The sequence below is a fragment of the Plectropomus leopardus genome, chromosome 8, assembly GCF_008729295.1.
Source record: "Plectropomus leopardus isolate mb chromosome 8, YSFRI_Pleo_2.0, whole genome shotgun sequence".
Taxonomy (NCBI): Eukaryota; Metazoa; Chordata; class Actinopteri; order Perciformes; family Serranidae; genus Plectropomus; species Plectropomus leopardus.
Window position 1 is genome coordinate 20,660,450 of NC_056470.1, and position 27,862 is coordinate 20,688,311.

At 40.2% G+C, this 27,862-nt stretch overlaps 1 protein-coding gene across 1 annotated transcript in view; it reads left to right on the forward strand.

Annotated features, from left to right (window-relative positions):
• kcnd3 (potassium voltage-gated channel, Shal-related subfamily, member 3) overlaps nt 1-27,862 on the forward strand; it is a 144,924-nt gene that overhangs the window by 88,133 nt on the left and 28,929 nt on the right. Inside the window, exons 3-6 of the mRNA XM_042492007.1 lie at nt 6,881-7,049; nt 21,126-21,227; nt 24,570-24,602; nt 24,733-24,825. Coding sequence (XP_042347941.1) covers nt 6,881-7,049; nt 21,126-21,227; nt 24,570-24,602; nt 24,733-24,825 — 397 coding nt within the window. The remainder of the gene's footprint in view (nt 1-6,880; nt 7,050-21,125; nt 21,228-24,569; nt 24,603-24,732; nt 24,826-27,862) is intronic.

Consider the following 27,862-nt stretch of genomic DNA (forward strand, 5'->3'; position numbering starts at 1 on the left):
TCTCAATAAAAATGGAACTCTGCTACTACTTATGGATATTTTTATGAGGCATCATCATTTATGGCCTCTGTAACATAATATATTTTTCATAGTGGCGCTCAGCTGTGAATATGAATAGATAAATATGCTGAAATGACTTTGCTCTTTCTATGTTTTTCATCAATGCAGTGGCATTTGATGTTGTAGTTGGAGAATTACAACACTGTATTGATTACACTATGGTTCAGTGATATTTTTTTTCATATTTGTCATATGATAATGTAATAATTATCTCTCTGCAAGATTATGTTTATGTGTCTGTAATATGGTACAGGTCCAGGTTATGTCTCTGTGCCACAGCTATTGTTGGCACAGAGACATAACCTGGACCTGTACCATATTTACATTAGAAGTGCTTGTTTCTGCCACTGACAGACTCAGATTGTTATTAGAAGTCTCAGAAAACATTATGGAAAGCATCCTACACTTAAATGAAACATTTGGTTGGACTGTTATTGTGACCAAATCTCACTCAAGTCTTTTCTGTAAATCTCACAGACATTGTCAATATCAGCTAAAATACTGGCCATGACAATAAAAACCTTTTCAATAACACTAAGCAAGGTTTCACAAGTCTTTCCCTTCACTAAGACTTTGTTACAATAACAAACACACCAGAGAAGGGTGAGAAGAAATGTTTAATTTCTATGTCGGGTCCTTCCCATAATGATGTCAGACATTCCTAATTATAATCTTAGCCTGCCAAAGGCAAAGTCAAGCACTTTTATCTGATGTAAATTTTATAATGCACAATTGCTTGTAGGGATTGCATCCCAGCTTGTTTCACTGTTGCACTCTCAATACTGGATCAACTTCAAAAATTGTCTCCATTTGGCACACAGGCACTAAACGTGATACAATACAGAAGTTGACCTTTCAGGCTTTTAAGGTGAACCACAGATTATCCAAGTTTTGTCTAACCCTTTTTTTAACAAAACACTTGTAGCCTACAAAGGTACTTTAAGGCATGAAGGCTGAACAGACAAATTAACATGGAGTTGAAGACTGTGGTGCAGGCAGATGTTGGTTTTCAGCAGTGTGTGGAGAGAGTTTGTGAGCAGTGTCTTTGGATTGAAGCTTTAGTAACTGTCCATGGTGCTGAACAGTCCCAGCCTCCTCAGTAAACTTGCTATAAACTGCAAAGCAAGATAGAAATAATTAATCCAAAATTAAAATAGCCAAAAAAAACTAATTGAAAAAAAGCCAAACTCTCTGACCAGAATGACAAGTTGAGTTATGCATTACTTTTAATGTAAAATCAACCAGATCATTTTAGTACTTATTATAGTACCATGATCCACCTCAGTCTCTACTGCCTATTTTTAGTTTTCCCTCATAATTAAACAATGTTTTCTGAACTTATTTTTACATTTGGTGTATGTTTAATTCTGCTCAGCATTCTTTATTTTTTTTTTTTAGATAATTTCCTGTCTAATGTGTTGCTGTAAATGTATGAATCCCCCACCGACGTACTCACGCACACACACATGCAAACTGAACACACATGCAGTACACACACAAACCCTCTCACTTTTCCAGTAGGTGATTTCAGACCTCCAGGGGGTCAGTCCACCGCAAGGGATTGTGGTCCAAACAGAATCACTTAGGCTGTATCTGAAGGGAACAGAGGAAAATTGCAGAGGAATCACATGGGATTTGGTCTGTAAATGTAAACCCAACCCTCTCTCTCTCTCTCTCTCTCTCTCTCTCTCTCTCTCGCTTTCTCCCTCTCTCTGAACAGAGGCTTCTTATCTTGAACATATAAATAAAATGGCATTGTGATCTTGCAGTGAGCACATAAAAGCAGTTTATGATCCACAAAGTGAAAACAAATTCCAGCCATAAATATTTACTTTGTGGCTCAGCTCAGATCAGTTAATCTCAATCTTATTGTGCAGATGGTTTTTAGTAGACCAATACAATAATCATATATTTTATCAAGTATGCATGTATATCATTTGTATAAACAATATTTGTCCATGCTGTCTCTTGACTGTGGCCATTTTCATACTTGTTGTCACACTTGCACACTGGCTGGCTTCATCAGCAGGCATTTAAGGTGCCTTCCTGACCTGACCTGACATGACGTGCCACCATCACATATCTCTGTGTCTGTCAACCCTCAGACCATCCCTGATAAGCCCATCCATCACACATACCTTCACAAGAGCACTCAGTCCCTCTCAATAACCCCCCATCTATCCTTCCCAGGCTTTATTAATGTAAGCCGCAGAGAGCTGGCCCTCTGACAATGGGATGTGACAACCCTGACCGAGGACTGACCTGCCCATCTGACCTAAGTGTGTGGATCTGTGCATCCACCCTGTATTTGTTTGAGGGCATGCATTTAATGTACAGAAAACTGATAGTTGTGTGCGTTTGTACGCATGTGTGAGAGAGGGAGCAAGGAGGCCGATGGAATGAAAAAACCTCCTTGGTGCACTGCATCTGCTGACAAAAAATCTCTTCCTACTTCCTGTCACTGCTTATCCATCTTGTTCTTTTCTCAGACATTTACTTCCATCCGCACCTTCAGTGAAGTCTTGCAGAGTTAGAAATGGACCTGGCATTTATCCAACTCTCTTATTACGCACACACATGCACACACATATGCACCACTTATTACAGCTTTCTTTTTCTTTAATGTGTGCAAGCCCAGCTTTATCTCTGTGCCATGTATAATGGCTCAGAGATGTTATCATCAGAGACAGGCCAACTTGACTAAATGGGAGTGGCAAATTGACTGTAGTATTAGTAGAGAAGGGCCTCTATCAGGCAATCTGATAGGATCCCATTAAAGAAGCCTTGCAGATGAATATGATTAGCTTTTCATTCCTCCTAATGGAAACATCTGAAGAGAGGACGAGATGAAATGTTTCGTAGTGATAGGGCCTTTGTACCACTGATGGGATTGTTATTGCCTAATTTGGGTAAAAAGACCATTAAAGTTCTTGGAAGGGACGATGAATGTTTTCTGTAAGTATACTCTGTTATGGCTGTGGACCAGTGGTTCACTGTGTGTGGGCAGTGCTTTGCTTTGTTGATTCGAAAACTGCCCTCCACTTAAATGGCTTCATATTGGGCTTGTTTTTGCCGAAATCTGTGACTAATGAGTATGAGGTTTCATCTGCTTCCCCAAAATGAACAGAATAGGCTTTTTGTGTGCGTTTGTGGTTAATGTGTGCTTGTGTGTTACCGTCCTGCATTTGTACCATCTCCAACAGACTGTGACAGAAGTGCTTCATTAGATTATGAAACGACTATCTTGTGCACAACTTCTTAAGGAGATTATTGTTCATTTATGGAAAGCCTCTGGGGCACTGTTTGCCAAGTCCTCAAATAACAACCAGCATTATTCTCTGTGATCTGTCAGAGGGGATGGATTTGATGAGTGCTTTTCAAAAAACATGTTTCTGTATATGGACTTGGAATAACTATTGATATTTGTGTTTTTTGGGGGGTTTTTTTGAAAGGGGAGGGTTAGCCAATTAGTGTGGTATTTTTCAACCTGGACCCTATTTTACTGTGTTTTTGTGTCTAAATGACTAATTGAACAACATTTTTTTAAAAAACAGGCTGCAATGTAACCACTCTGGGCATGTGTACACTATCAACGTGCTTCCACTAAAAGTGCTTGTTTTTGCCACTGACAGGCTAAGATAATTATTCCAAGTGCCAGTCATCAAATAGAAAGAATCCCTACATTGACAGACATTTTGTTAAAGAGTAAGCTTCTTTTTGCTTAACCAGAAACAGCCCCATAATCACTATCACCAAATCCACTGGACTCAACTCGAATGAATAGTTGAATAATGAATAATAATGAATAATAATATTATGAAAATGAATAATTTAATTATCGGAAATTACACTTCATTCAAAGCCGACAGACACAAAATAGAACTCACAAAACCCTCTTCATCTTTTTATTGTTCCAACAATCACCACTCTGGTTTGATTGGAATAAACCTTTAATTCACCCAGTTAGATGTGAAAATATGCTGGCTTTATACATGGTAAAATCACTGTTTATTAAAATGAAGTCTGGTGGGTTTGACAATAGCAATTTCAGGGCTGTTTTTTTTTTTAAAGAAAAAGGATCTTGCACTTTAATGACAAGGTCGACCTTTGTAGGGATCCTTTCCATAAGTTGGTAGACAGTTAGAGTGATAATCTGAGTCTGTCAGTGGAAAAAACAAACACTTCTAGCAGACATATGTTGAGGGTACATGCCAAGAGTGGTTACATTGCAGCCTGTTTTGCTGCTGCTGCCTGCAGCCCTCTCATTCAATACTGGCCCACATTCAAAAATGTTGCTCTATTTAGTCATTACACACAAAACATGGGAAAACGAGGTCCAGGTTGAAAAACACTGAACTTACCCTTTAATGTCAGAATGACAGCCTTCAGCAGCAATCATTTTGTTAGATTGCTGTGGAACAAGCTGGCCAAACAGGACACAAAGAAACATTTATGATGATTTCTGTGATTTTTAGAACTCAGCCTGTACAGATTGCTTTATGTGCAGCATGAGTCAGTTTTTTGCATGTACGTGCATACTGAGCAGCATTAACAAGTAGAATGACTAGAAATCGACAGGGGGCTATAATATACATTACAGATGCATCAGGAGACCAATGCCAAATGGCATTATACTTTTAGTATCCATGTGAAAATGCATCCATGTGTCGCTATTACTTATACTTGCTCATGAAAAATATATGGAAACAAGGAATTTTCAGGAAAAAAATCAAGATACAGTACATTTTGTTTCTCCTTTTTTGTATGTGCATGTGTGTCAAGTTTTTAGATCTTTTACTTAAGCAAAACTAGCTAAACAAGAGTGTAAAAATGCATATCATTAGAAGTTTTTAAGTTTTATCAGTGAAATATACTTAAAGTATAAAGGCAAAGTCCTCATTATGCAGAAAAAATGGGCTCTGTCAGTTTTACACTATTATATTGTACTGCTGGATTATTATTACTGATGCATAACTGTGTAAGTGGTATTTTAATGTTGTAGCTGGCTGTGCTAGAGCTACTTTTACCCATTTTAATACTGGTGTTTTTTTTTTCACTGTATAACAACACATTGCATCTTATATGCTCATATTGGTTTTAGAATCTTGATCTGTGAAGTAATTATGGCTGTCAAATAAATGTAGTAGAGTAAGAAGAGCAATATTTCCCTACTGAAATGAAGCGGAGTAGGAGTAGCATAAAATTAAAAAACTGAAGGAAAGTACCTCAGAATGTTGTGTAAATGTACTTTATACCACTTATACATGTACTCTATATGCAAAACTGTGCACAAAGTGCCCCCATCTTTAATGGACAGTATTTAAGCAGCTGTTTTGTATGTCTGTATGAATCCATTAGTGCATGACAGCAGCTCAACCTCTCTGCAATTCCACCTATCCGTGGTTTATCCACACTCTAGCTCAATGACACACCATATCTCTCAATTTCCACTGTTTCTGACACGTCGCATTGCTTTCTACAGGGATGAGTGTGACGAGCCAGAGAAGAGACATATTCCCTTGCAACATTTTGTTGCTGTCTTTCTGGCTTTGCTTCTGCTGAGACTTTCCCTGTCAGCCTCTCGGTGCCAGCCAAACTGCAAATTATGCAAAAGATAATGTTCACCGATTAGTGTGTCCATGAATCATTATCTTATTTGTCTGTTTGCCCAAGAGAATCTGTAATATGCACACAGCAACATGTCTAGCACATGTGCTTTGTAGTAATTGTACAATTTGATTGGATTCGCAATGATAACTAAGAGCTCAAACACAGGCTACACCATAATTCACACTCTGCTGGCTGCAGTCAGGTTGTGTGTGTGTTTTTTTTTTTTTATACAATTAAATTAATTTGAGGATGCAATTCTTGAGGTTACTTTAACTGTGAATTACAGGTTATATAACTCAATATGAAGGACGAAATAATGTGTTTGAAATGCTGCCTCATCAATATAACCATAAACATCTTCTCACAATCAGTCTTTACCTAATAATATGTCACGCTGGATGCTTAAAGGCTTTTTGTTTCAGCTTTATTTGTAGTGGGACTTGTAGTCAGTTCTAATAAATTCAGTTGAACTTCTTGTTTAGCTGGAAAACAAGAACAAATTACCTGCACTTTTTACTCATGAATAAGAAATGAAGACCATTAGAAATAAAGGTTGCTTTTTCCAACTTAAGTCGTGCTCTTTTAGCTTTTGAATTTCTTCTCCTTAGTCTTCTTTTCCTTCCACTGTTGATTCCTGTATGCTGGCTTCTTTATGGGGGAAAAAAAAAGAGGAGGGGATTTAATATAGTTATTGTAATTGTGTTGTCTGTCTTTGAAGTCAGGACGAGATTGCTTTTGACTTGCAAATATTTCAGATTGAATTGAGCTAAATTACTTTTGGGAAATGTTCCCGGCATTCACTGTGTCTTCCTCTTTCTCTTCTCTAAAGGTTAATAGTATCTGCTCTCAGTGAATGAGCCAGCAGACTTTACTGTGCCATTCAGTGACAAGGAGGTTTGGTGGGAGCCTCTTTCTTTCTCTCTCGGGGCGGGATAGGGTCAGCAAGTCAAGCTTTATCCTGGTGGGGATGGACACATGCAGCATAGGGAACTCGAAAAGAATGATGAAAACATTGTACAAGAGAAGTGAATGGGCAGCAAGTGAACTCTTTGATAGTGTGTGTGTGGGGGGGGGGGGCTGCATGATGTGAATGACCTCCAGTCGGCTGTGCACGACTCGAAAGTTGAGCCACCAAAGACGGATTTTATTAAATGCATAATAAGACACTTTGCTAAATTTATTCTGTCCTTCTCCCTGTCACCTCTTGCAGGTACGGAGACATGGTTCCTAAGACGATCGCAGGGAAGATCTTTGGCTCAATCTGCTCTCTGAGCGGGGTGCTGGTAATTGCCCTGCCTGTCCCTGTCATCGTGTCCAACTTTAGCCGCATCTATCACCAGAACCAGAGAGCAGACAAGCGGCGGGCGCAGAAGGTACAGGTAAACACAGTTTTATTTCCCTTCAGTTGGGCCCTGGAGGGTTGGACCTCCAGACATTCAGGGGGAACTCTGACGTCTCTCTTCTCCAGAGGAGGGGACTCCACAGGGTTGAGGTCTTTTCTGAGACTAATGATGATAATGCACATTGACTTACATTCACATGAACAGTAGGTGTGTGATGCATATTTAGTAAGTATCACCCCTACTTCTCCCTTGGTATGCATACCTAAACTGTGACCTTCCAATTTTCCCTTTGCTCTGCATAAATGAGTTTTTAGTTTCAGTTTCAGAAATCAGTTTTGGAGGATTTTTTTCCCTCTTGCTCAGATTCAGACAATACTGATATCTTCATAATTAGCAAGGTTAGCCTAGTGAAGGTTGGCTCTGGATTGTTAATGGGATTAATGCTGCATTCAGAGGCTATCTGGCAAATAGCAGACGGCAACCTTGGATATCAATGGATGAGAGAAGCACAGTAAAATTAGAAGTGTCTGGCATAGAATTATATATTATTATTGTTATTATTATTATTATTATCATCATCATCATCATCATCATTATTGTCATTATTATTGTTGTTATTGTTGTTGTTATTGTTATAGTATTATTAGAAGTATTATTATCAGTTACAGTTAGCCTTGTTTCTTTGGTTGAACAAACACAGAATGGAATGGACCTGCGACCCACCAGTTGGGAACCACTGGTGTACAGTCTGCTATTTTAGAAGCAGCAAGAGTTTGAATCAAAACCTGATTTAAATGGTTGGTGGATTGGGCACTATCAACTAAATCTGAGCACCTACTGAGTCCTAAAGAATCTGATCATCTGAGTCATGAATATTTAATTTTATGGAAGAAAAAATAAGATTTGAAATCAATGCCTCTGAAGACCTTTATTTGTCCCTGTGGGGCCTTTGGTTTTGCCACAATAGCAATATAACGTAACAGGGGTTGGATAAAACTGTTAAAGGCTTTAAATCTACAACACTGACCTCTGTCTTGATCCTTTAGACACAAAACACTTACAAAATCCCCCCTTCACCAAAGTATTCCATTAAGTCCACAACCTAAATGTTATCATTACTCTGATCTCACCCAAAACCAAACCCCAAACAGCCTGTCAAAGAAGTAAATATCAGCAATTTACCATCTTCACATGTTTTTCTCTGTTGGTCTGTCCTTGTGAGGAGATTTTATTTTTGTAAGTATAGCAATAAAAACACATCCAGGCACAAATTTATAAATAGCTTATGTAAACTCATGTTCAAACTGTGGAAGATTTAAAGATCCTATCTTCCTTTGGGTAAATAGCCCAGCCTTTAGACCTTTAAAGAATCGTGTTATGGTGTGTCCGTGAGCCAAACTGAGTATCAGCATCAGCTGGCGCACATACAAAACTGGGCTGGTAATCATAGCTTAAGGGCAAGCCTGACAGTTTTTGTTCTCCTGAGATAGATAGTAGTGTGTTTGTTTGGAGCTGGCAGACGTGCACACACTGACACATATTTTCAGAGTCCATTCCTCTCTCTCATCACTCTCGTTCACACCTCTCCTAGCATGGCTTTTTTCACTCCCTTTTCTTATTTCTTCTCCGCTCATTTCAGGTCCTCTGCCTCCATCCATCCCCCCTCTCCCTCTCTCTCTCAGCCTCTCTGTGATTACTGCCATCCATCTCAGCACATGCTCTCAGGTTGTAGTTTAAATCTGTTTAAAGTCCTGCAGTTCGACCGTGGCTTGACCGCTGCCCAGTCTTAACTAACCGTAACCTTGTCTGCCAAGCAAGACTGCGATGTAACAGAGCCAAGAGTGCGGGGACAAAAAAGACACACAGAGGGGAAGGAAAGAAGGTCGGAAGGTTGTGAAAATTATCTAGATTGAAAACAGGTTGGAGCGGATGAGATATATAGTGTTGACGCAGAGAAGAGAGAGAGGAGAGGATGAAGGCCAGAGGAAAGGAGGGAGCGGGGGAAGCAGAGGAAGAGAGGAAAGGGGGAGAGCTGGAGGCAATGTGTGTCCTAATGTTGTGTTCTTTCCTGAAATAGCTATCACCCAGATGAGGTGCTGGCTGAAAGGAAGGTGTGTGTCTGTATGCTTGTACATATGTGCATCTGTTTAAGTGCATGAATCCATGTCTGTGTGTGTGTGCATCTACCTCACTTCCTGCCAGTTTAGGCCTGACCTTGGTCTGTCTCACCTCACTGTATGTTCTCATCTGAGACGCAGTGTGGTGCAGTGTCCCAAACGCTCAGTACCAGACGCCCACACCTCCAAAAGTACCCACCGACTGTCCAGTGTAGCATGACGGCGCTGTCGTCATTAACCAGGACTAAATGACTCCCTCAGGCACTTGTATGCCTCCCTGGCTTGCCTGCAGTGAGGTCAGCGATTTGCTCAAGCACCCATACATCCATTGGATAGGTTTTCTCTATTTCATAACAGCATGATTCAAATGCCTCATCATCGCCTTCATAATAATATTCCACCTGGATGCTTTGATCTTTGAGAGCGTCATTACGACGGCAAATTAAGGTCTTGAGTGTCAAGTATGATGATGGGTTTGCAAATGTGATATTTTAAAGCATTTAGGAGATGCAATCTGTGTACTATCTCTGTCTTTAATTAGCCTGCAGGATTAGGTGTTGCTTAGCATTTAAGCTTGTGCGCTTAAGATCAGTGGAGTATGTCTTGAATTCCATATCGTGTTAGCTGTAGTGAAAGATGCAGTAAAATAATTTGATTTCATGTCCCAGCTGGTTGTTAACTAAAGCAACCTTCACAGTCTCCTTTGGGTCATGCTGGTGGCATGGCTTTATGAATGATTTTGTTGGTTTGTCTATCACTGTGTTCCGGACTGAAATATCTCAACAGAGATACGTATTTCACAGATATTTTCCCAGAGGAAGAATCCTGATGACTTTGGAGATCACCTTTTCCTCCAGTGCCACCATGAGGTTCACATTTGTGGACTATTGCATTGATTGCTTTGTAACTTGTTTCAGATATCATGCATTATCATTCTCATTACACGGATTTGATCATACATTGGTGATCTCGTGACTTTTCATCTATGGCCATCATGTCCAATGAGTTTGTATATGAGGATATATCCTTAAAAAGGATATCATTCCCATTTTAAAATGGTGAACATCACGTTAACACTTTACCAGCTAAACATCAGCATGGTAGCATGCTGTTCTTAGCTTTTTCAGTCAAAGTACTGCAGTGCCTAAGTGCAGCCCCAAAGAGCTAATAGCACAGCTGTAGATTCCAGGAAAACATTCCGGGTCTTTTACCACCTGGAAAACACAAGGTCAGTTGCTAAGTGCAGTTTATGTACCAACTTTCAAGGTTGCAGAGGCGGGTCACACCTGACGTTGCAAAGCAACCATAATTACTGTTGTATCATAGCCTTCTTATCAGGAATTCTGCATTTAGAGCCGATCTTCTTCCAGGTGCTTTGATTTGATTCCCAATAAAGACAAGACTTGTAAATATTGCATTACATTGTCTATATGGACTCCATAACTGTTTTGAAATGCAAAATAATGGAATTGAAAACATGTGATTAAAAAAGGAAGGGTGATTAACTGCAATTAACTATTTAAATTCTGAGAATAATCACGGTTAAAAAAATTGTTTGACTGCCCTTGTTAAAATATTTTAACTCTCGAAAGCAGTGTTGTCCACTTCTATGGGGCTGGTATTCTCTGCCAGCCTCCCCTAGATTGATATCTGGTTTGCTGTCCACTGTCTGCCTGAATCCTTTCCAATGCAGCATTAATCTTCTGTGATTTGTAGCAACTGCGATGGATTTTACTGCCTTTTCCAACAACTGCTGCTGACATGAGTTTAGCTCATTACACATTACGTCACATTAATTTAATGTTCTTTGACTCCTGGATGGCAGACAGCAATCTCTCACACTATAAAAGATGGTAACTCCAGTGTGGAGAGTGTATGATAGAGCCATTACCATTGTGTGGTCCACTCTTTCGCAGCTAATGACAACTGTGATCCTTAATGTCCCGCTCGAGTCATGAATTACTCAGGCATGCCATATCTTTCAATACCCCATTACTACTGTCTGCATAACATGTAGTGTTCTTTAATGCTCCATAACCTTAATGACATATGATTTCGGCCATTAGGCCAACCGCTTAGCAAGTGTCACTGGTCATTTGCCATGGCAAAACATCATTTCCTCAGCATTTATTAACAGCACATGGTTATATTTCACACAAAATCCTTTCTTCCTCCAATCATTTCTTACAATAAGACTATGTTTAATTGAGAGTAAAATAGGAAAGCCATTCAAGATTGCCTTTCACAGTACATAAAAGACCAGTAAAGAGCAGGAGGGAATCAGTGAGGAGAGGAAGTGCAGCATTAGTCCCTCAGCATTTTCCAGCCTCTCCCTTCTTTTTCTCTACTCACAAGCCCCCCCCCCTTCACATCCATCTTCATTCAGGTTTAATTGTTAGCTGTTCTGGGCTCCCATTACAATTAGCCATCCATCTGGGTGGTGGTAGATAGACAGCCCCTGATCTATCTCACTGCACAATGGAAAGATACATGAGGATGCCACTAGTTGCTGTGTGGCAAGGAGGAAGAGCTTCGACACATACTCTCTATTCTGCCTTCCTATAGTCTTCAGTGTCACCACTTTTGTTCTACAATGAAATGAACACTGAGTTTAAGTCCTTCCCTGTCTGTATGCAGGCTACCATAAAGCGATACAGAACAAAGTATCCAATCTGCAGGGGTTACTCTTTAGTTGCTCCTTGGAGCTCATTTGCATAAAGGTAATAATATCCTTAGGTAGGTCTAATTACAAATCCTGAATGGTACACCTGAAAGAAGGCAAGATTTAAATAGAGAATTGCAAAAGGGCAAGTGATACAGAAGGATTAAAAAAGAGGTGGCATTAATTCAAATGAATTTAACTTTTAAGTGTACCCATGGTATTCCTGGATGTGGTTCTCTGGTTCTGTGAATAATATGTCTGTAGGTCTTCTCAGATGAAGTCGAACCATGGTTTGCTGGGATTTTCCCCAACATCCAGGTATATGCATTCGAGCTGCAATTAAAAAGCTATTCCATAGCCAAAAGAGAGAATTAAAGGCTAGAGGTGAGTAAGAGAGATGGGCCGCATACGAAAACCACTTATATGATATTCTTAAATGGCACATACGACTGATTTGAACATCCACTGTGTAAGATATAGGGGGATATATTGTCAGAAACTGAATATAATATAATAAGTATGTTTTTGTCAGTGCACCATGACCGAAAAATAAGAATTATTGTGTTTTCGTGACTTAACAATGATCCATTTGCTTGTGCGGAGTCCATCATGTTTTTATAGTAATCCAGAACAGACAAACCAAACACTAGCTCTAGATAGGGCCATTCATGTTTTTGTGTCGGCCACCGTAGTCAGCAGAACCAACTGTATTTTCTCCCTTTATTTGCATGACTGTCACTTCCCTATGACCACCTCCCATCTGAGTCATGACAGGCTTTACTTTTCAAAGACATTTTTTAACATCTAACTTTTTGTTCCCTCTGTATTTCTGTCACAGTCCAGCGCTCCTCTGATGACACGTCATGTACAGCTGTACTATTAATATTTTATAATGGTTTCACGTCCGCTAATACAACTACTGACACTGCTAGATTTGTAATGTTTTTGTCTGCTGGTTCTTGACAGCAGTGCTTTTCCTAGTGTGAAGTTTTACAATTTAAAGTCCCTGTCTTTACTGTTGGGGTAAATGTTTAAGAATGAAACTCCAGAAATGGAGTTGAACAAGAAGCCTTATGATTTTACATTTGTATGGTACTAAGCTGCTTTATTAATTACATTTTCGTGGAAAAAAAAAAATTGCCGCCTGGATTATGTTCAGAGAAGTTTCTTTCAGGTAACAAAATACAACACTCATTTACTGCACAGACTTTGGAAAGAGACTGTTGGGGAGCATAGTGGGCGCATTAAGTGCAGGATTTGATTGAGTTTGCATCCACATTCCTGTCATACTGTAGGTTTAAGCAACAAAAGCACCTTGGTTAAAGTGAGTAAAAGATCTGTCATAGTTTGGGGGTTTTGTTATAGGGTGGACTTCGTTTTGAGATTTTGTTTTCTAGTTTTTCCTTGTTTCTAGTTACTGATGCTCTGTTTTCTGTTTTATTTTTACTCCTCGTGTGTCACCTGTGCTTTTTCTCTGTGTGTCTCTGTCTCTTCCTCTCTCTCTGTCTCCCTGTGTGTCTCTGTGTCTCTTCCCCTGTCTCTGTGTTTCCCTGATTCTGTGTCCCTCTGTCTGTTTCCCTGATTTGTTTCACTGTGTTATCAGTCTTGTCTGTCCTTCTCTGTCAGTCTCCCGTGCACACCTGTTTCTGTTCTGTTCAAGTGTCGTTTGCTCCAGCCTAATTTTCCCAGCCAAACTTTCTTTAGTTAAACAATCCCTGTGTTTCCCTCCTGCTCCTGTGTCCACCTACCCAGCTATGTGTCATTGTCTTGATTAATTCCTTTCTCTCTCTCTCTCTCTCTCTCTCTCTCTCTCTCTATAATTCCTTTCTCTCTCCCTCTCTCTCTCTATATATATATATATATATATATATATTTATATCTTGCTTTGTCAGTTTGTATGTTTTCCTCACCATGTTACTGTTGTCTCTGTCTGTTCCTGTTGCCTTGATCCTCCATGTAACCCTGTGTCGTCACCTGAGCTCCTGGTTTGTTTTAGTTCAGTTTTTGTTCATGTTTTATTTGTTCTTTGTATTTTTGTTAACTTGTTAGGTTTTTTATGTTGAAAATCTTCAGTATTAAAGCTCGCTTTTTAGTTTGTACTGCATTTTGGGACCTCATCCTGCCACACGTGACGGAACGAACTGAACCAATCATGGACCCAGCAGAACCCAGCAACGAATTTGTTGCCATTGCCTTCCCCAGTCCCTTCTGGGGAACTTACCTGGCCTTGGGGGGTCCTACGTCCTTAAAAAAGACTCCCAAGCCACTCAGGAAGAAGGTCACCAGCATCCAGCTTGCCAGCCACCCCCTTCCCACCAGCCCTCTAGTGACCGGAATCCAGTTCTGGCTGGGCCAACACCGCAGCCTGCTCGGCACCTTCCGGCTGGGCCAACGCCCATGGCCCCTGACCAAGCTCCAGTCCCAGCTCCCCGAGTCCGGTCAGTGCCAGGGCTGACCCCAGTCCCAGCTCCTGTCGCTGCACCTGCTTTAGCCGACCCCTGTCCTGGCTCCTGTCCCTGCACCTGCTGGGCCGACCCCTGTCCCGGCTCCTGTCCCTGCACCCCGGGGCCAAAGCCACCCTCTGCTCCAGTTGGGCCGCAGCACACCCTGTCCCGGCCCAGCTCCGGCGGCCTCCCGGCCGCCCCCCTTGACTGGCCAGCTGACCTAGTCAGCCCCCCGGCTGGCCCCTGAACTGCCTGGCCTGCCTGGTCATCCTCCTGGCTGTCCCCTGGACTCCTTGTTCCCCCTCTGACCTGTTTTTGCCCCTCAGTCCTGCCATCTTGTTTTCCCTGGACCTTCTGGCACTACTACCGATAGTGTATTGCTTATGTTGACAAATAAGTTGTTAATAAAGATTTTGCAGATACGTTTGTTATCGCCATTTTTCCAACTTGCCAGGAACATTAATTAGCAACATTTTTTTATTATGTCAGTAGAAAATGTAATTTGCTCTGCATTACATTTCCCTCAAAGAGTATTTGCTATTTGCTGTTTCAAGGTGCGTATGAATGTAATTCAGAGGAGACAGAGCTGAAAAATCTAAGTACATGTTAAATAAGTCTTTCCCTGAGATGGTTTCTGTCATTTAAGTCAGTTCTTGATATATGTTCAAGTGTTCTTTTTTCTGATAAGTTTTTGATACTATAGGAGGGTGTGACATCGTGATTAAGTCGAATGGGTTTATGGGCAATTCTGCCTGCCTGATCATGACTGCAGGTTCAATTCTATCCGTGGTCCTTTTCTGTCAACCCACTATAACTGTCCTGTCAAACAAAGGCAAACAAAGGCTTTTTTTTTAAAGTAACCACAATCCAACCGTCATACTAATGTCATCTTGATGTACATTAACTATATTAAGTTGTAAGGTATAAAGAGCAACACCCAGTATCTCCAAAATGTCATGATGGTAAGGTTCACCCATTAAATTATTATGTTGATAGACATTTAAAATATCGTTAACACGATTTTCATTTTAACCAATTTTTTTTGTCTTTCCAATTAAAGACAGCAATGTGTTTCTGATGTCATATTAACTTTCTGTGTCAGCTGGGTTGTCTTTCTGACGCAAGATACCATCCTCAGTTAAGCAAACTGGTGATTGTCAAAAGAGGGGAAAGGCTTTGTTAACAGATTCATTCAAGTTAATTTGATTTGACAAACTCTTGTGGTATATTTCTGAATCACAGATCTTGTAAAACTAGCCACGAGTATACCCATAAACACATATGCAGCCAAACCATGTAGAGTTAAACCATTATGGATCTTTCCTTGACAGAGTGGTTCCATGGTAAATCATAAATGTTGCCTCAGGTGTAGAGCAGCAGGATAAATGCAAGACATATCTCTCATTGTTTGTTTCCCATTATTGCTCCTGCATCTGTGGAAGTTTACTTGCCATTTTTATTTTACTGCCTTGTCTTTTCCCCACTATGACTGAAAATCGTTCTCTGCTTGGACCAGTTGTTGTCCTTAAACTTAGTGAATAGTAAAATTACTGTCTGTTGCGGTTCTTGAGCATTACATTGGCTCGGGGCTGACATGGCAGAAACGAAACAAAACAAAAAACAACTCCTCCTCCCTCCCACCCTTTCTCCCTCCCTCTCAGTCTCACTCCCTTTGCTGTAAATCATCTCACTATTGTTTTTAGCCCTCCCTCAGAAGGATGAAGTCAAAAGGTGGAGATGACTTCTGGCTGAGAGTGTTTTGCCCTTCTAGACGATCAATAAAATCGTCTGCACTTTGGAAGAAGGCAGACCGAAAAGAGAGTTGGCAGGATGTTGACACGGGACTTCGCTGAGGGGGTCAAGGGTTCTGATATGAATTATGTCCTTTTGTAAAAAAAAAAACAAAAAAAAACAACCACAACATCCTAAACATCACAGCAGCTTGTAGAGCAGAGCTGTGCTTTCCTCTACAAAGAGGAGGTAATCCAGGCTTAGCAGAGATATTTTCACCCTGAGTGTTGTTAGTCCGAGGTTAAGCTGTCTTTGCTGCAGAGGTATATATCTGCGGGCCAGAGGTGTCAGAGGACTTGATTTTCAACTAGAATCAATTCTAGCCATCTTCAAGTTTCTTGTCTTCACCAACTCCCACACTGATTAACTGAAAGTCAGTTTTTCCCAACTTTCTTTTCATATTTTTATCTCATCTCTCTGACCCCACCCTGTGTGTGTGTGTGTGTGTGTGTGTGTGTGTGTGTGTGTGTGTGCATGCGTGCGTGCGTGCGTGCGTGCGTGTGTGTGTTTGTATGATCTGAAAGCAAGTAACTGACTTATTTCCTTGTGGCAGAAATGTCAGCATGTATAAAAGCAACTCTTTAGATGAGTGGCAGCTGCAAAACAAAATGAGACTCTTCCACAGTTATTCATATGTCTGTGTGTGCGTGTGCATGTATTCGTGTGTGTGTCTGTGCCTCCTCGTCAGATGGTCTCCTCTTTCACTTGTATGGTTCCAAGGCAGGCCTGAGGCATAACCTAATCTGGTCTCATAGCTCGATTGCTCCACTTTTTACTCAGCCAAATCCTGTATAGGAAGTCTTGCAAAGTTGTAACTCACAAGGTGCCTTGAATTTTTTAACGTTGACTTTCAACAAAAAAATGAACTTGTAACAAAACTTTCTGGCAATGCTCAGTGGAGTACAGCATGGGAGCTAAGTGAATATGTAGTGATGTTTGATCATTTGAGGATATGCCAGTTTAGATTCCTCAGCTGGCAGCGATTGGTGTTAAAATGAAGCATTTGTGCTGGCTTGCATCCTATAGCTATAATCTTTAAAGTGTAATTGATCCTAGCCGTGGCTTGGTGGCAGAGAAATGGGGAAGATCATTAGATCATTCATCATGGTTTAAATTGCGAATATAAGATATAATATTAGTGGAGAGATACTGGCCTTAGAGATGTCTGCCTTCTCTTGAATATAATGGAACCAGATGGCATTAGAGCACTAAAAATAAATTTGAAAAACTCAACAGTGTCTCTTTCCAGAAATCATGACCTGGTCACTCAAGATAATTCACAGACCTTGTTGTGAGCAGTTTCATGCAGGAACTGTCTAACTTTCTACAGAAGTACACCTTCCAAAGGTGTCACCCAAAAGAGGAAGAGTTCATCTAAAAGGCCTGAACTAGCACCACTGAGCTAACCAATATTACATCTCAGCTGAGGAGGATGCAAATTATTTTCCTACAATAGCAAAGGAGTGTCCTGCCCTACTCTCTATCTGATTGAGTAGTATTTGTTTCTTTCATTGGATGGTTTGGTCAGGTTTAGGCAAGAGGAGTGAGATTGGTTCGGGTTAGGGGAGTAACATCAGGCTAAGAGAATTAGATGCAGAATGAGGCAGAGTAGGGCAGGTCATACTTTTGCTTTCCAAGGAAATGCAAATTCTTGAGGGGAATGCCAGCAATGTTCACACCTTGCACTGTCACCACCACAAATTTCTTTTCCATGAGTAGATGCACACTTCCTTCTGCATGGTGATACAGTTGGTAGGAGTAGTTTGGTTGGGAGAAAATAGTTCCTACATGAAACTGCTCACAACAAGGTCTGTATATTATCTTGAGTAATTAAGTCATGATTTCTGGACACTACTGTTGAGTTTTTCAAGCATATTTTTTGGAGCGCTTTGACCACCACAATCCAAGTGCCATCTAGTTCCATTATATTTGAGAGAAGTCAGACATTTCTACGGTCAGAATGTCCAACACTCGACAACTCACACCAAAACAATCCAGGTTGATACATAGTACTACAATGAGAGGTAAAATATGTAGTTTTGAATTTGGGGTGAACTGTCCCTCGAAGAATACAGTCACACCTGCATAGCACAGAAAATACTATTGTCCAAGTTTTAATTAGACCCTCATTTGTTTCACATTGGTGAGTGCAGTATTTTGGAGAAATCTCAGACACCTTTTGCATTGAAAGTAAACTAAATCATTTACCACCTCATGCTGCATCATCCATTTTAAAGCAGCTTTCTGTGATGTGACAGGATGTAAGGGGAAATATTGTTCCAGTGCTGAGAAATTATTTGTTATTATAATCTCTTAGAACAGATCTCTGTGTGTTGTGTGTCTGTGTGAGCAGTGTGTTTCTGTACATACAGCGTATATGTGACTGCATGTATCTCTGTGTAGTAGATGCACTTTTTGGCTATGTAAAATTTACCTTCCACATGGTATTCTGTGTATGTATAGATGTGATAATGAAAGTCCCATGTTCATGATTTCCTTACACTCCTTTGTGCGCTCAATGATGTTTCAGCAGCAATTCAGACTTAATCTGTCGTGCTGTGGTTCTGCCTGAGAGCCAAGATGGGCCTTAGACACAAGCGCCTGGATCCCAGAGGCCCTGGGAATCTATCAGAGAACCGCAGAAGTAGATTCAATCTCGCGGGACATGTTCTTAACATCCCCTTCATTACCCCTGCGCTGCCTGGCAACCATCGCCACAGTCACAGACTGCAGTTTGCATGATGACCCCAGAGAAACAATCCCATTGGCAGAGCACAATGCCAGAACATAAAGAGGGGTTATCCCAAAGGCCTGTGGAAATGCTGTGCCAGCACAAATGTACATAGGTGTTAGAGTGTGAGGGCACAAAGACAGCAGAGAAAACTTGTCAAGGGGAGCTGGCGAGAGGGTGAAAGAGAAAAAAAGATAAAGTTGCAGGAGAAAAGGAGATGGGAAACAATCTGAGTTTGGTTTGGGCTTTAGGTGCAGGGTTTCTCATGCATTCACTTATTTGTGTGGGTTTGCTACTATAAAACATCTGCTGCCACGTATTAAATTAATATTATTAGGTTGGGCCGTTCATTTGGAGTGCTATTGGAATATATATGTCAGCCTGCTCTCATTCCAAAGTTGTCAAATATCTGTCACTTTTGCGGTGATGTTGTCGTAAGATCCGGATGTCAAAAGCCACCTTTTGCATCTGCATGATATGCTGCTTGACAGCTTATGTTGCTTAAACATAACCAAGAGCAACTTAGTCCCACCTTGTGCTTTTGTTGACATCATGGTAGCAGCTTCCCAGAATGTAAACAGCTTATGCAGAAGGATACCTAGATAGAGCGTGATATGTAGACACAGAAGTCCACTGACAAATATAGTATGTGATAATTTGGGATGTGAACTTTTGGTTATGATGCACCACAATCTCTGGGCACTGACAGAGCAGAAGAATGCCAGATGCAGTGAAGGTTCTGCTGGGTCTAAAAGTTTTCTCTCACTCATCTCTGCAGTTGCTCCTCTCATCCATCTGACAGGATTGACAGATCAGTAATCCACCCCATGACTCCTCAAACTGGCACTGAGAAAAGAGGAATGCACAAGGAGTTCCACTTTTGCTGAGTTCAGGGACCAACAAAAATGTCTGACTTTAGAGAGACACATACAAGATTTAAAAAGAAAAACAAACAAACACTGACACTCCCCCCAGCTCCCCATCATCAGCTACTGCCACACATAAAATCTAATTCTGTGGAAATACAGAGATGCTACAGTTTAGATTTGCTGTTATGCAAGTGTGTGTTCATATGCTCTTCTGTTTATCTCTGTCTCTCTTTAGATTACTAAATCACAGCATGAGCTACCTGCAGGTCAACACACATTACCATGTTTTAAATGAAACTCAAGTGAGGGGATGGGCTTAAATTACCATATATTACCATACTCTCACTGAGCCAGGTATATCTGCTGGTGCTCTATGTGACTCGTGTATATGTATGGAAATTCAGCTATAAAGACGAGGCGTGCATGCACAAGTACACATGGAGATATGCAAACACACATCCACACACTCAATTAACCCCCCAGCGGTGCGCGGGTCCCCTACTAAACGAGCTCCTCTGCTCATCATTTACACAGCTCACATTATCCTTCCACCAATTTCCCCTCAATGAATCCGTCATTCTATTTTAAAATGCGGAAAGCGAAGCAACAGAAACTCACGCACACTTTGTAGCTGTAGCCAGCCTGACACCCGGAACTTGACTTTGACGGCAAAATGGCGGGCCTTTGAGAAGTGAGTGACTCAGATTACACTATCCTGTAAAAGCAGTTGTTCTGGTAACTGAGCGATTTATTGAGACCCAGATTTTCCACACAGGCCCGTGTGCACAAACAAATGCGCACTCAGACATGCTTTTACACACTTTTCAGAAAACGCAGTGTAGAGCAAAAACCGGGACGTTCCTTCTTCTGTGTCAAAGCTTGTGATGCATAAAGAACTCACTCCAAGGACCAGAGAGTATCTGTTTTCCATCATATTCCTCCTCTTCTCCTTGTTCATCTCTGCTGCTGACTGCCTCACAGGGGGAAATGTGACAGTGTGAGAGAAAGAGAGAAAAAGGGACTGGACTGTGAGTTAACGGTGCTTCGTGAGTTTAAGGACTAAAGATGCATTTAATCAGACATTAACGATATGTAGCATTATGGGCCTGGACACTTTCTTGATTTATTTTGTTAAACAAAACCACCTAAGAGCAGCCCCAATAAATTGAACTAAATATTTTATATTCAGAATGACACATTGCTGCTTCATTCATACAGAATTTAGTCCTAGCTCCCTCTCTAACTGATTTTCAACCCAAGGAATGTGTTAGCGTGTAGTCACCATAAATCATTCATAAGTATCACAGGAGATCAGAGTGAATTTATCACAGGAGATCAGAGTGAATTTCTTTAGCAAACATGTTGGAGTTGATCTATAAGATCACAACAAAGATGTCTCTTTCGCAGTTGGTGGGGTGTGTCAAGCAATACACAATCATTCTGACATAAATTTGTGGTATAGGCGCAGATTAACAGGTGGTTTCTGTGGTCTTTGCAGAAAGCCCGCTTGGCCAGGATACGAATATCCAAGACGGGAAGCTCTAATGCCTTCCTCCACAGCAAGCGCAACGGCCTGTTCAACGAAGCTCTGGAGTTCACGGTAAGACCAACCTCTCAACCACGCACACCACAATGCTTCATAGGTGTCTCACTGCAGTTTTCCCAAGAACACCCAACTATATAAGACATATTTAAATTTGTAATTTTTTTTTTCAAGTATTTGATTCTGATGTAGGAAAAACGTATACTCTTCATCACTCTTAATTTTGAATAATAATAGAATGAACTCAATGAGCCACAGTTGACCTTATTTGAATATGTGAGTTTAATAGCAACATTTATCGGGTCTGAGAAGCCCTTGGTGCAGCATAACATGGACAAAAAGTGAGCAACAACTTAAAGAAACAGAAGAATTATTTGCCCTGATAAAGTGTATTTCACGTCATACTGTTGTGTCTAACACTGGAGTCCAAACATCTACAAAGACTTTAAGTCTTTAAGTATCTTTAACTTTCGACGCAGTGGAGCCTCCTCATATACCTGCATGCAGACAGTGAAGGACTCTGAGGCCTCCGAAAGTACCTAAACATGATCATGGATTACTCATACATTAATACACTTATTCATGCTTACATTTAAATACCTTCATATGAAATAATTTTCTACAACAGATTCAGAAAGTCTCACTTCTGTGTCACCTTCCAAAAAAATGGTTCTGAGGATTTCAGCGCAACATAAGTCTCACTGGATGCGGGCCTTGCTTGTCCCTCCTTTAATTATCAATTGTAAGTTTGCAGCATCCTGTCAGAGCAGCTAACAGTGATCTCTTTCAATAAGCTTCAAAGGTGAGCATCTCTGCAGCCAGCTGCCCAGCTGAGGAACACGCTCCAGGCAATGCAGCGGGAAATGTAAACACAACTCAAGGATGTTCTGCCTCACAAAATGTTGCGGTTCACAAGCACTATAGTGGCCCGGGGCTGACACAGCGCAAAAACAAAAACAAGTGCTTCTTCCTCCCTCTCTCTCTCACTCTTTAAGTGTCTCTGTCTCTTTCTTTCTTCAGTAGCAATGGTAAGGATAGAATCTAAATAGCACCAGTACTTATATTCAGTCTGGGGCTGAATAATGCATTGGATTCATATTGATATTGCCTTAAGAGAGAATATGCTACAGAGGCTGCAGTGCTGTTTTTATATATGTAGTTATATTTCCATTTGTCTTAATTGCAAGCAAAGGGTCGTGAGTAAAGCTCGCCTGCAGAGTCTAATGAATGATAAAGTTGCTTTCTGGAATGTTTTTTAAGATTGGAGGTTACTTCTCGACACAGCAATGTTAAGAGAAACTGATGAGAGACTCTTGACACTGAAAAGAAGTTGAAAAGTTTGCAAAGTTTTATATAAACAAAGACACTCCTTTTGCTGTTAGTTTTACGTAATGCATTCAGACAAAGAATGTATTTGTGATTTGATGGACACCATTCCTATTAAGATTTGGTTTTTATTTAAGATTGAATTCCTTTTAAAGTGTGCTGTGCTTCATTAGGACTACCTGTTTCATAGTTAGATTAGTAATAATGTTAGAATATAGGAACATTATTACTTTATAGAGCAATGCATCTTTTTCTTGAGAAACAAAATGACATTAAAGAGCTTAAAGAGTTTTATCTTTTCTCTATTGGGCAGCTCAAAAATAATTGAGTCCAACATAATCAGTATTTCAAGACTTGTTACTTATTTACATCAGTGTAGTCGTTTGTTTAATGTATAATGTGTCTTGTGTCTATCACATTAATTTTGTCAGTGTCAGTGAGGATGACCAAACTGGCTGCTCATGTCCAAAGTCAAACAGCTGATTAAAATATGTATACCTACTCAATGAAATATTAATTGTTGTTCAACTTAAGCGTAATTCAAAGGCAGCTATTTACTAACAACATACACAGCACCATGCAGAGCGACACAGTGTGTTTTGTCGCATGGCAAATCAAGCTGTTTCCAGCCTCTACAGTATGGTGGCCACCTGGGTGGTGAGCCACAGCCGCCTCCAGACAGACTGCTGAAATGGGACTCGCGGTCGCATGTATAGAGACAGACAGGAATAATTCACTTCTGAACACCTGTGTTGTACTGCTGTGTTAGGTACAGATAAGCAGCGTGAACGCAGGTGAGTCGTCTTGGCGAGGACAAACCCAGTCAACAGAGCAGGAATTTACCCTCTCAGCAAAGAAGCTTCTGCTTACAACACCAGCCGCCCTGCTTAACAAACAGAAAATTGCTACTACAAATCTTCCAAACATGGCATTTTACTTGCCTTACGGTGGTGCTGTGGAGCATGCAGGATCAGGGCAGTATTTTTTTGGCTTTGTTTTTTTATAAACAGCTCAACCGCAGATTCTGCTGGGGAAGACTGATGCAATCCATTGAAAGTCTGTATGTGAAACACTGCCTGACTTCCGACAAGAATAATGATTGCATCCTGCAGTATACTGAAGAGGCATCTTCCCTGGCTCAAACTATGGCTATTATGGCCAGTATCTATTACAATATTGCAGAATAATCAGTGTTTTCTGTGCTCTAGCTCTTTCTAAAACCCTTTTAAGATGCTAGATAGGAAAGAATAATAAACCTCAAATCCCCAATGCAAATATTCTGTGAAATATTAATTAAATGGGCATCTGTTTCATATATTAGAAACACAGCGGACATAAAGCAGATAACACAATGTTTTAAGCCTTATATCATATAAAGGTCTTTGTTTCTGAATATGGTCTTTCTTGTCTGCACAGAGCAAGTGTTTTCTACAAGCTCCTCAAGACCTGACAGTCAAATGATTTATTGAACTAATAAAGAAACACAAACACGCTGCTCTGACAAATATAAGCAAATGAACTGCTGAATATTTACAATCAATTGCTGTTTTTGTTGCTCTTGCTGGTTTCTTTACTTTCACAGTGGATCCAGAGGCTCCCCCAGCAGTCCACTTATTCTCTGACTCACCTCACCGCTGCCCAGAAATGAGCTTCATATCCAATCCACCACAGAACTAGAAATAGTGCCCACTTGTTCACGCACAGATACACACACAAATAAACACATAAACAGGCCACGGCACAGAATATATGGAAAACAAGTCATTACCGTGTTGCCTGTAGCTAGCCTTTGCAATAACAGAGATGGAGGCGAAATGTCACGATGGAAATTTTTTATATTAATCGTATATACTGTATATCCATTAGGAGTGAGTTGTGCTAGAAGTCTCCCTTTCAGCACAGATCAATGTACTGGCTCCACTGATGTTAGCAGACATGCCTTTCAGAGTTGGTATTGTAGCATTCCCTGTGTCTGACTGCGGCCCTGACCTCTGTCTGTGCTCCGTGCTGAACTATAACCACTAGTAAAACTCTGCCTGTCTGTTCTCCTTTTGTCTCCTTCTCCAACTGAAGCAACTTCCATACAAGATGAACCTTTCAGATCAGGTACTGAGACAGCAGCTGGCCGTGCACCTCCCACATGTGATTAGTGTCTTCCTAAAAAAAAAAAAAAAAAAGTAACATAGCACTCATTTTTGTGTGTGTGTGTGTGTGTGTGTGTTTGTTTGTGTTACAGAGTTCCACTGAGGAAGACCAGAGGCTAAGCAAATCAACCTCTCTACTAGAGAGCCAGCACCACCACCTACTGCACTGCCTGGAGAAAACCACTGTAAGTCCTCCTCCATAAAGTCCACCATTTTGCACCACCATGTTTTTAAAGAAGCATAGAATGGACAAGCAAAACACTGGCTCTAGATAGGGCCATTAGCATTTTAACATCGGCTACTGTCATTAGCAGCCCCCCCCCAGCTCTCCGCGACGGGCTAAACAGCATTGGAAAAACGCTCATTCTTTATATAAAATTGCTTTATTTTGCATTTGTACTGGTTGAAATAGCTGGGTCTGTTTGTTTTGGAGAGGAAGATCTCTGTGGATATTTTAGCCCCTGGTATAAGCATCCCGATCATTTGGATCTTAAATTATCATAGAAAAATGTTCACAGGTGCTTGGCTAGTGGCCGTCTGTGAGAGGCTAAACAGTGCTGGAGAAAAAAAAAGATTTGTAACATGAAACTGCTTTTTTTGTGTATTTTTCAAAAACATTGTCCACAACCGTTGTTTTTTGTTTGTTTGTTTGTTTCCAGAACTCAGAACCACACAAATTAAAATTAATTTGTGTAGGTTTTAAGTTATTTATTAAATATCATGACAAACTATGAATTGTGCAATCATCTATGTGCTTCGGTCCAACTGTGGCTCATTAGGTGAAAATAACTGACTGAGAGGCTTAATTTGAACAGATATACAGTTTTTCCATGTGCACGGGCAAGTGCAGTCCACTGAAGCATGATGTCCAGTACACTGCGTCTCTCTTATTATACAGGCTCGTCTGCCTGTATGTGATGCAGACGCACTGTCTGTTTCTGCTTGGCACCACTCAGAGCTTGGCAAAAGAAAGAATTAGCATGCGCTGTTGCAAATGCACCACAGTTGGGCAACATTCACCTTTGAACTGATACCCATACTTGGTATTCGGACCCAGCAGTACCTTTTTTTATGTACTTAACTCTCTATGTAACAACAAAAGTGTAGTATCAGCTCTAAAGAAGTCCAAACGTCTACATTTTAACATTGTTCTTTATTTAGAACATTTTGTTATTTAATTAGAACATTTTGTGATTTATTCAGAATATTTACAATTCACATAATAAAACCACTCCCCACCTCCCTCTTCCAAACCCGTATGTCCCTATAACCTTCAGCTTGTAATAGTCTGTTGCCAGGAAATTGGGTGAGAATGCTATGTGAGGAAGCACATCTGATATTCTTCCCAAGACTTAGGAGTCAAAGCAGTTAGGTTAGTTTAGTCAGCTAGTTAGGCCAGTTTTGCAAGGAGAACCACAATTGCAACCACTTTTGACTCATTGTGACTTGAAAAAGCTGCAGGGGTGACGTAGTCTCTCTTTCTCTCTATGTAGTCTCTCTTTCGGTACCAAACTATGCCACTTGTTCTATGGTAGTGTTAATCAGTGTTTGGTAGTTCTGCTGTTACTGCTGACACCTTTGAAACTACTAAGATCACTATACAGCCCAAGCACGTATACACTCTCTAATTTTTCACATTGAATATTTATGAAAATGGAGCACATAGAAGTCAGCGTAAAAGTTCTACAAAAGCATCAAAGTATATTATGTTGTCCTTAATCAAACAAAAACGTCATATCATAGTTTGTCGTCCAACATCACACAAAAACCTCATAGTGTAGTATGTCGTCTAAAATTGCACAGAAACGTCATACTATAGTATGTTGGCCAATATTGCAAAAACACATCATAGTATAGTTTGTCATCCTTAATCACACAAAAGTGTCATCGTATCGCGTGTTGTTCAAAATCACAAAAACCTCAAAGTGTAGTTTGTCTTCCAAAATTGCAAAACAATATCATAGTATAGTATGATGTCCAAAACTGTACAAAAACATCACAGTATAGGTTGTCATCCAAAGTCTGAAGTCACACGGTGACAAAAAACACTGCCGAAAACGACATAATATAGTATGCCAAAAAAAGGGCTAAATATAACAAAATAAAGCATGTCAAGACAAGTCATAGTATAGCACCTCAAAAAAACGGGCCAAAACATCATAATATGGTATGTTGATAAAAAAAACACCAAAAAAGACATAGTATAGCATGGCAAAAAAACAGCGACAACAGTAGTAGTATAGCGTTTCGGAAAAACGGCTGAAAACATTATAGATAAGTACAGCGTATTAAAAAAAACATGGTAAAGTGTGTCATAAAAATCACATTACATATGTAGCATGTAATGAAAACTTTGTCATACACGTCATATAAGCATTGTAGTATTGAATGTCATATTTCCTTACATCTAACGAGCATACATGCATGCATCATCTAACATCTTAGTACATTATACTGAAAAAGACACTAAAGAAGAATGCTGATACTATGTGATACCATCCAATGTTGAATGTTACATAGTATAGCATGTCGAGTGATGTCATGGTACAGCATGTTGACATAATGGTCAAAAACATCATAATATAGCATGTAAAAAAAACTGCAGAAAAATGACGTTGATGTATAGTATGTTGAAAAATGTCAAAATGCAGAAAAAAATGGCTGAAAACCACATAGTATAGCATGTTGGGACACATCATAGTCTAGCACAGTGGTTCTCAAACTTTTTTCATTAATGTACCCCCTTTGAAATATGTTTTCAGCCAAGTACCCCCTGACCAGCACAAAATATTTTTGGAAAAAAAAAATTTAAAAAAAAAATATAACACCGTGATGTTCCATCAGTGTCTGATATATTACAACATATTTCAGCAATTTTTTAAAAAATGGTGCATTATGACGTTTTGAGACTTTTTTTCCAACATGGTGTATTATGAAGTGTCTATACAAGCTATAGTATTTCGTTTACAGCCAATTTTTCGGCATGTCAAATTTTGCAGTTTTTCAACATAATATATTATGTTGTTTTCAGACATTTTTCAACATGCTTCATCATGACATTTTTGGCCCTTTCTTTTCGACATGCTACACTATGACGTGTCTGTACAAACTATACTATGCGGTTTTTAGCTATTTATTCAGCATGCTATATTATGACGTTATTTTTGGCCCTTTTTTGACTTGCGTCACGATGTTGTGTCTTTACAAGCTATAACGCAGTTA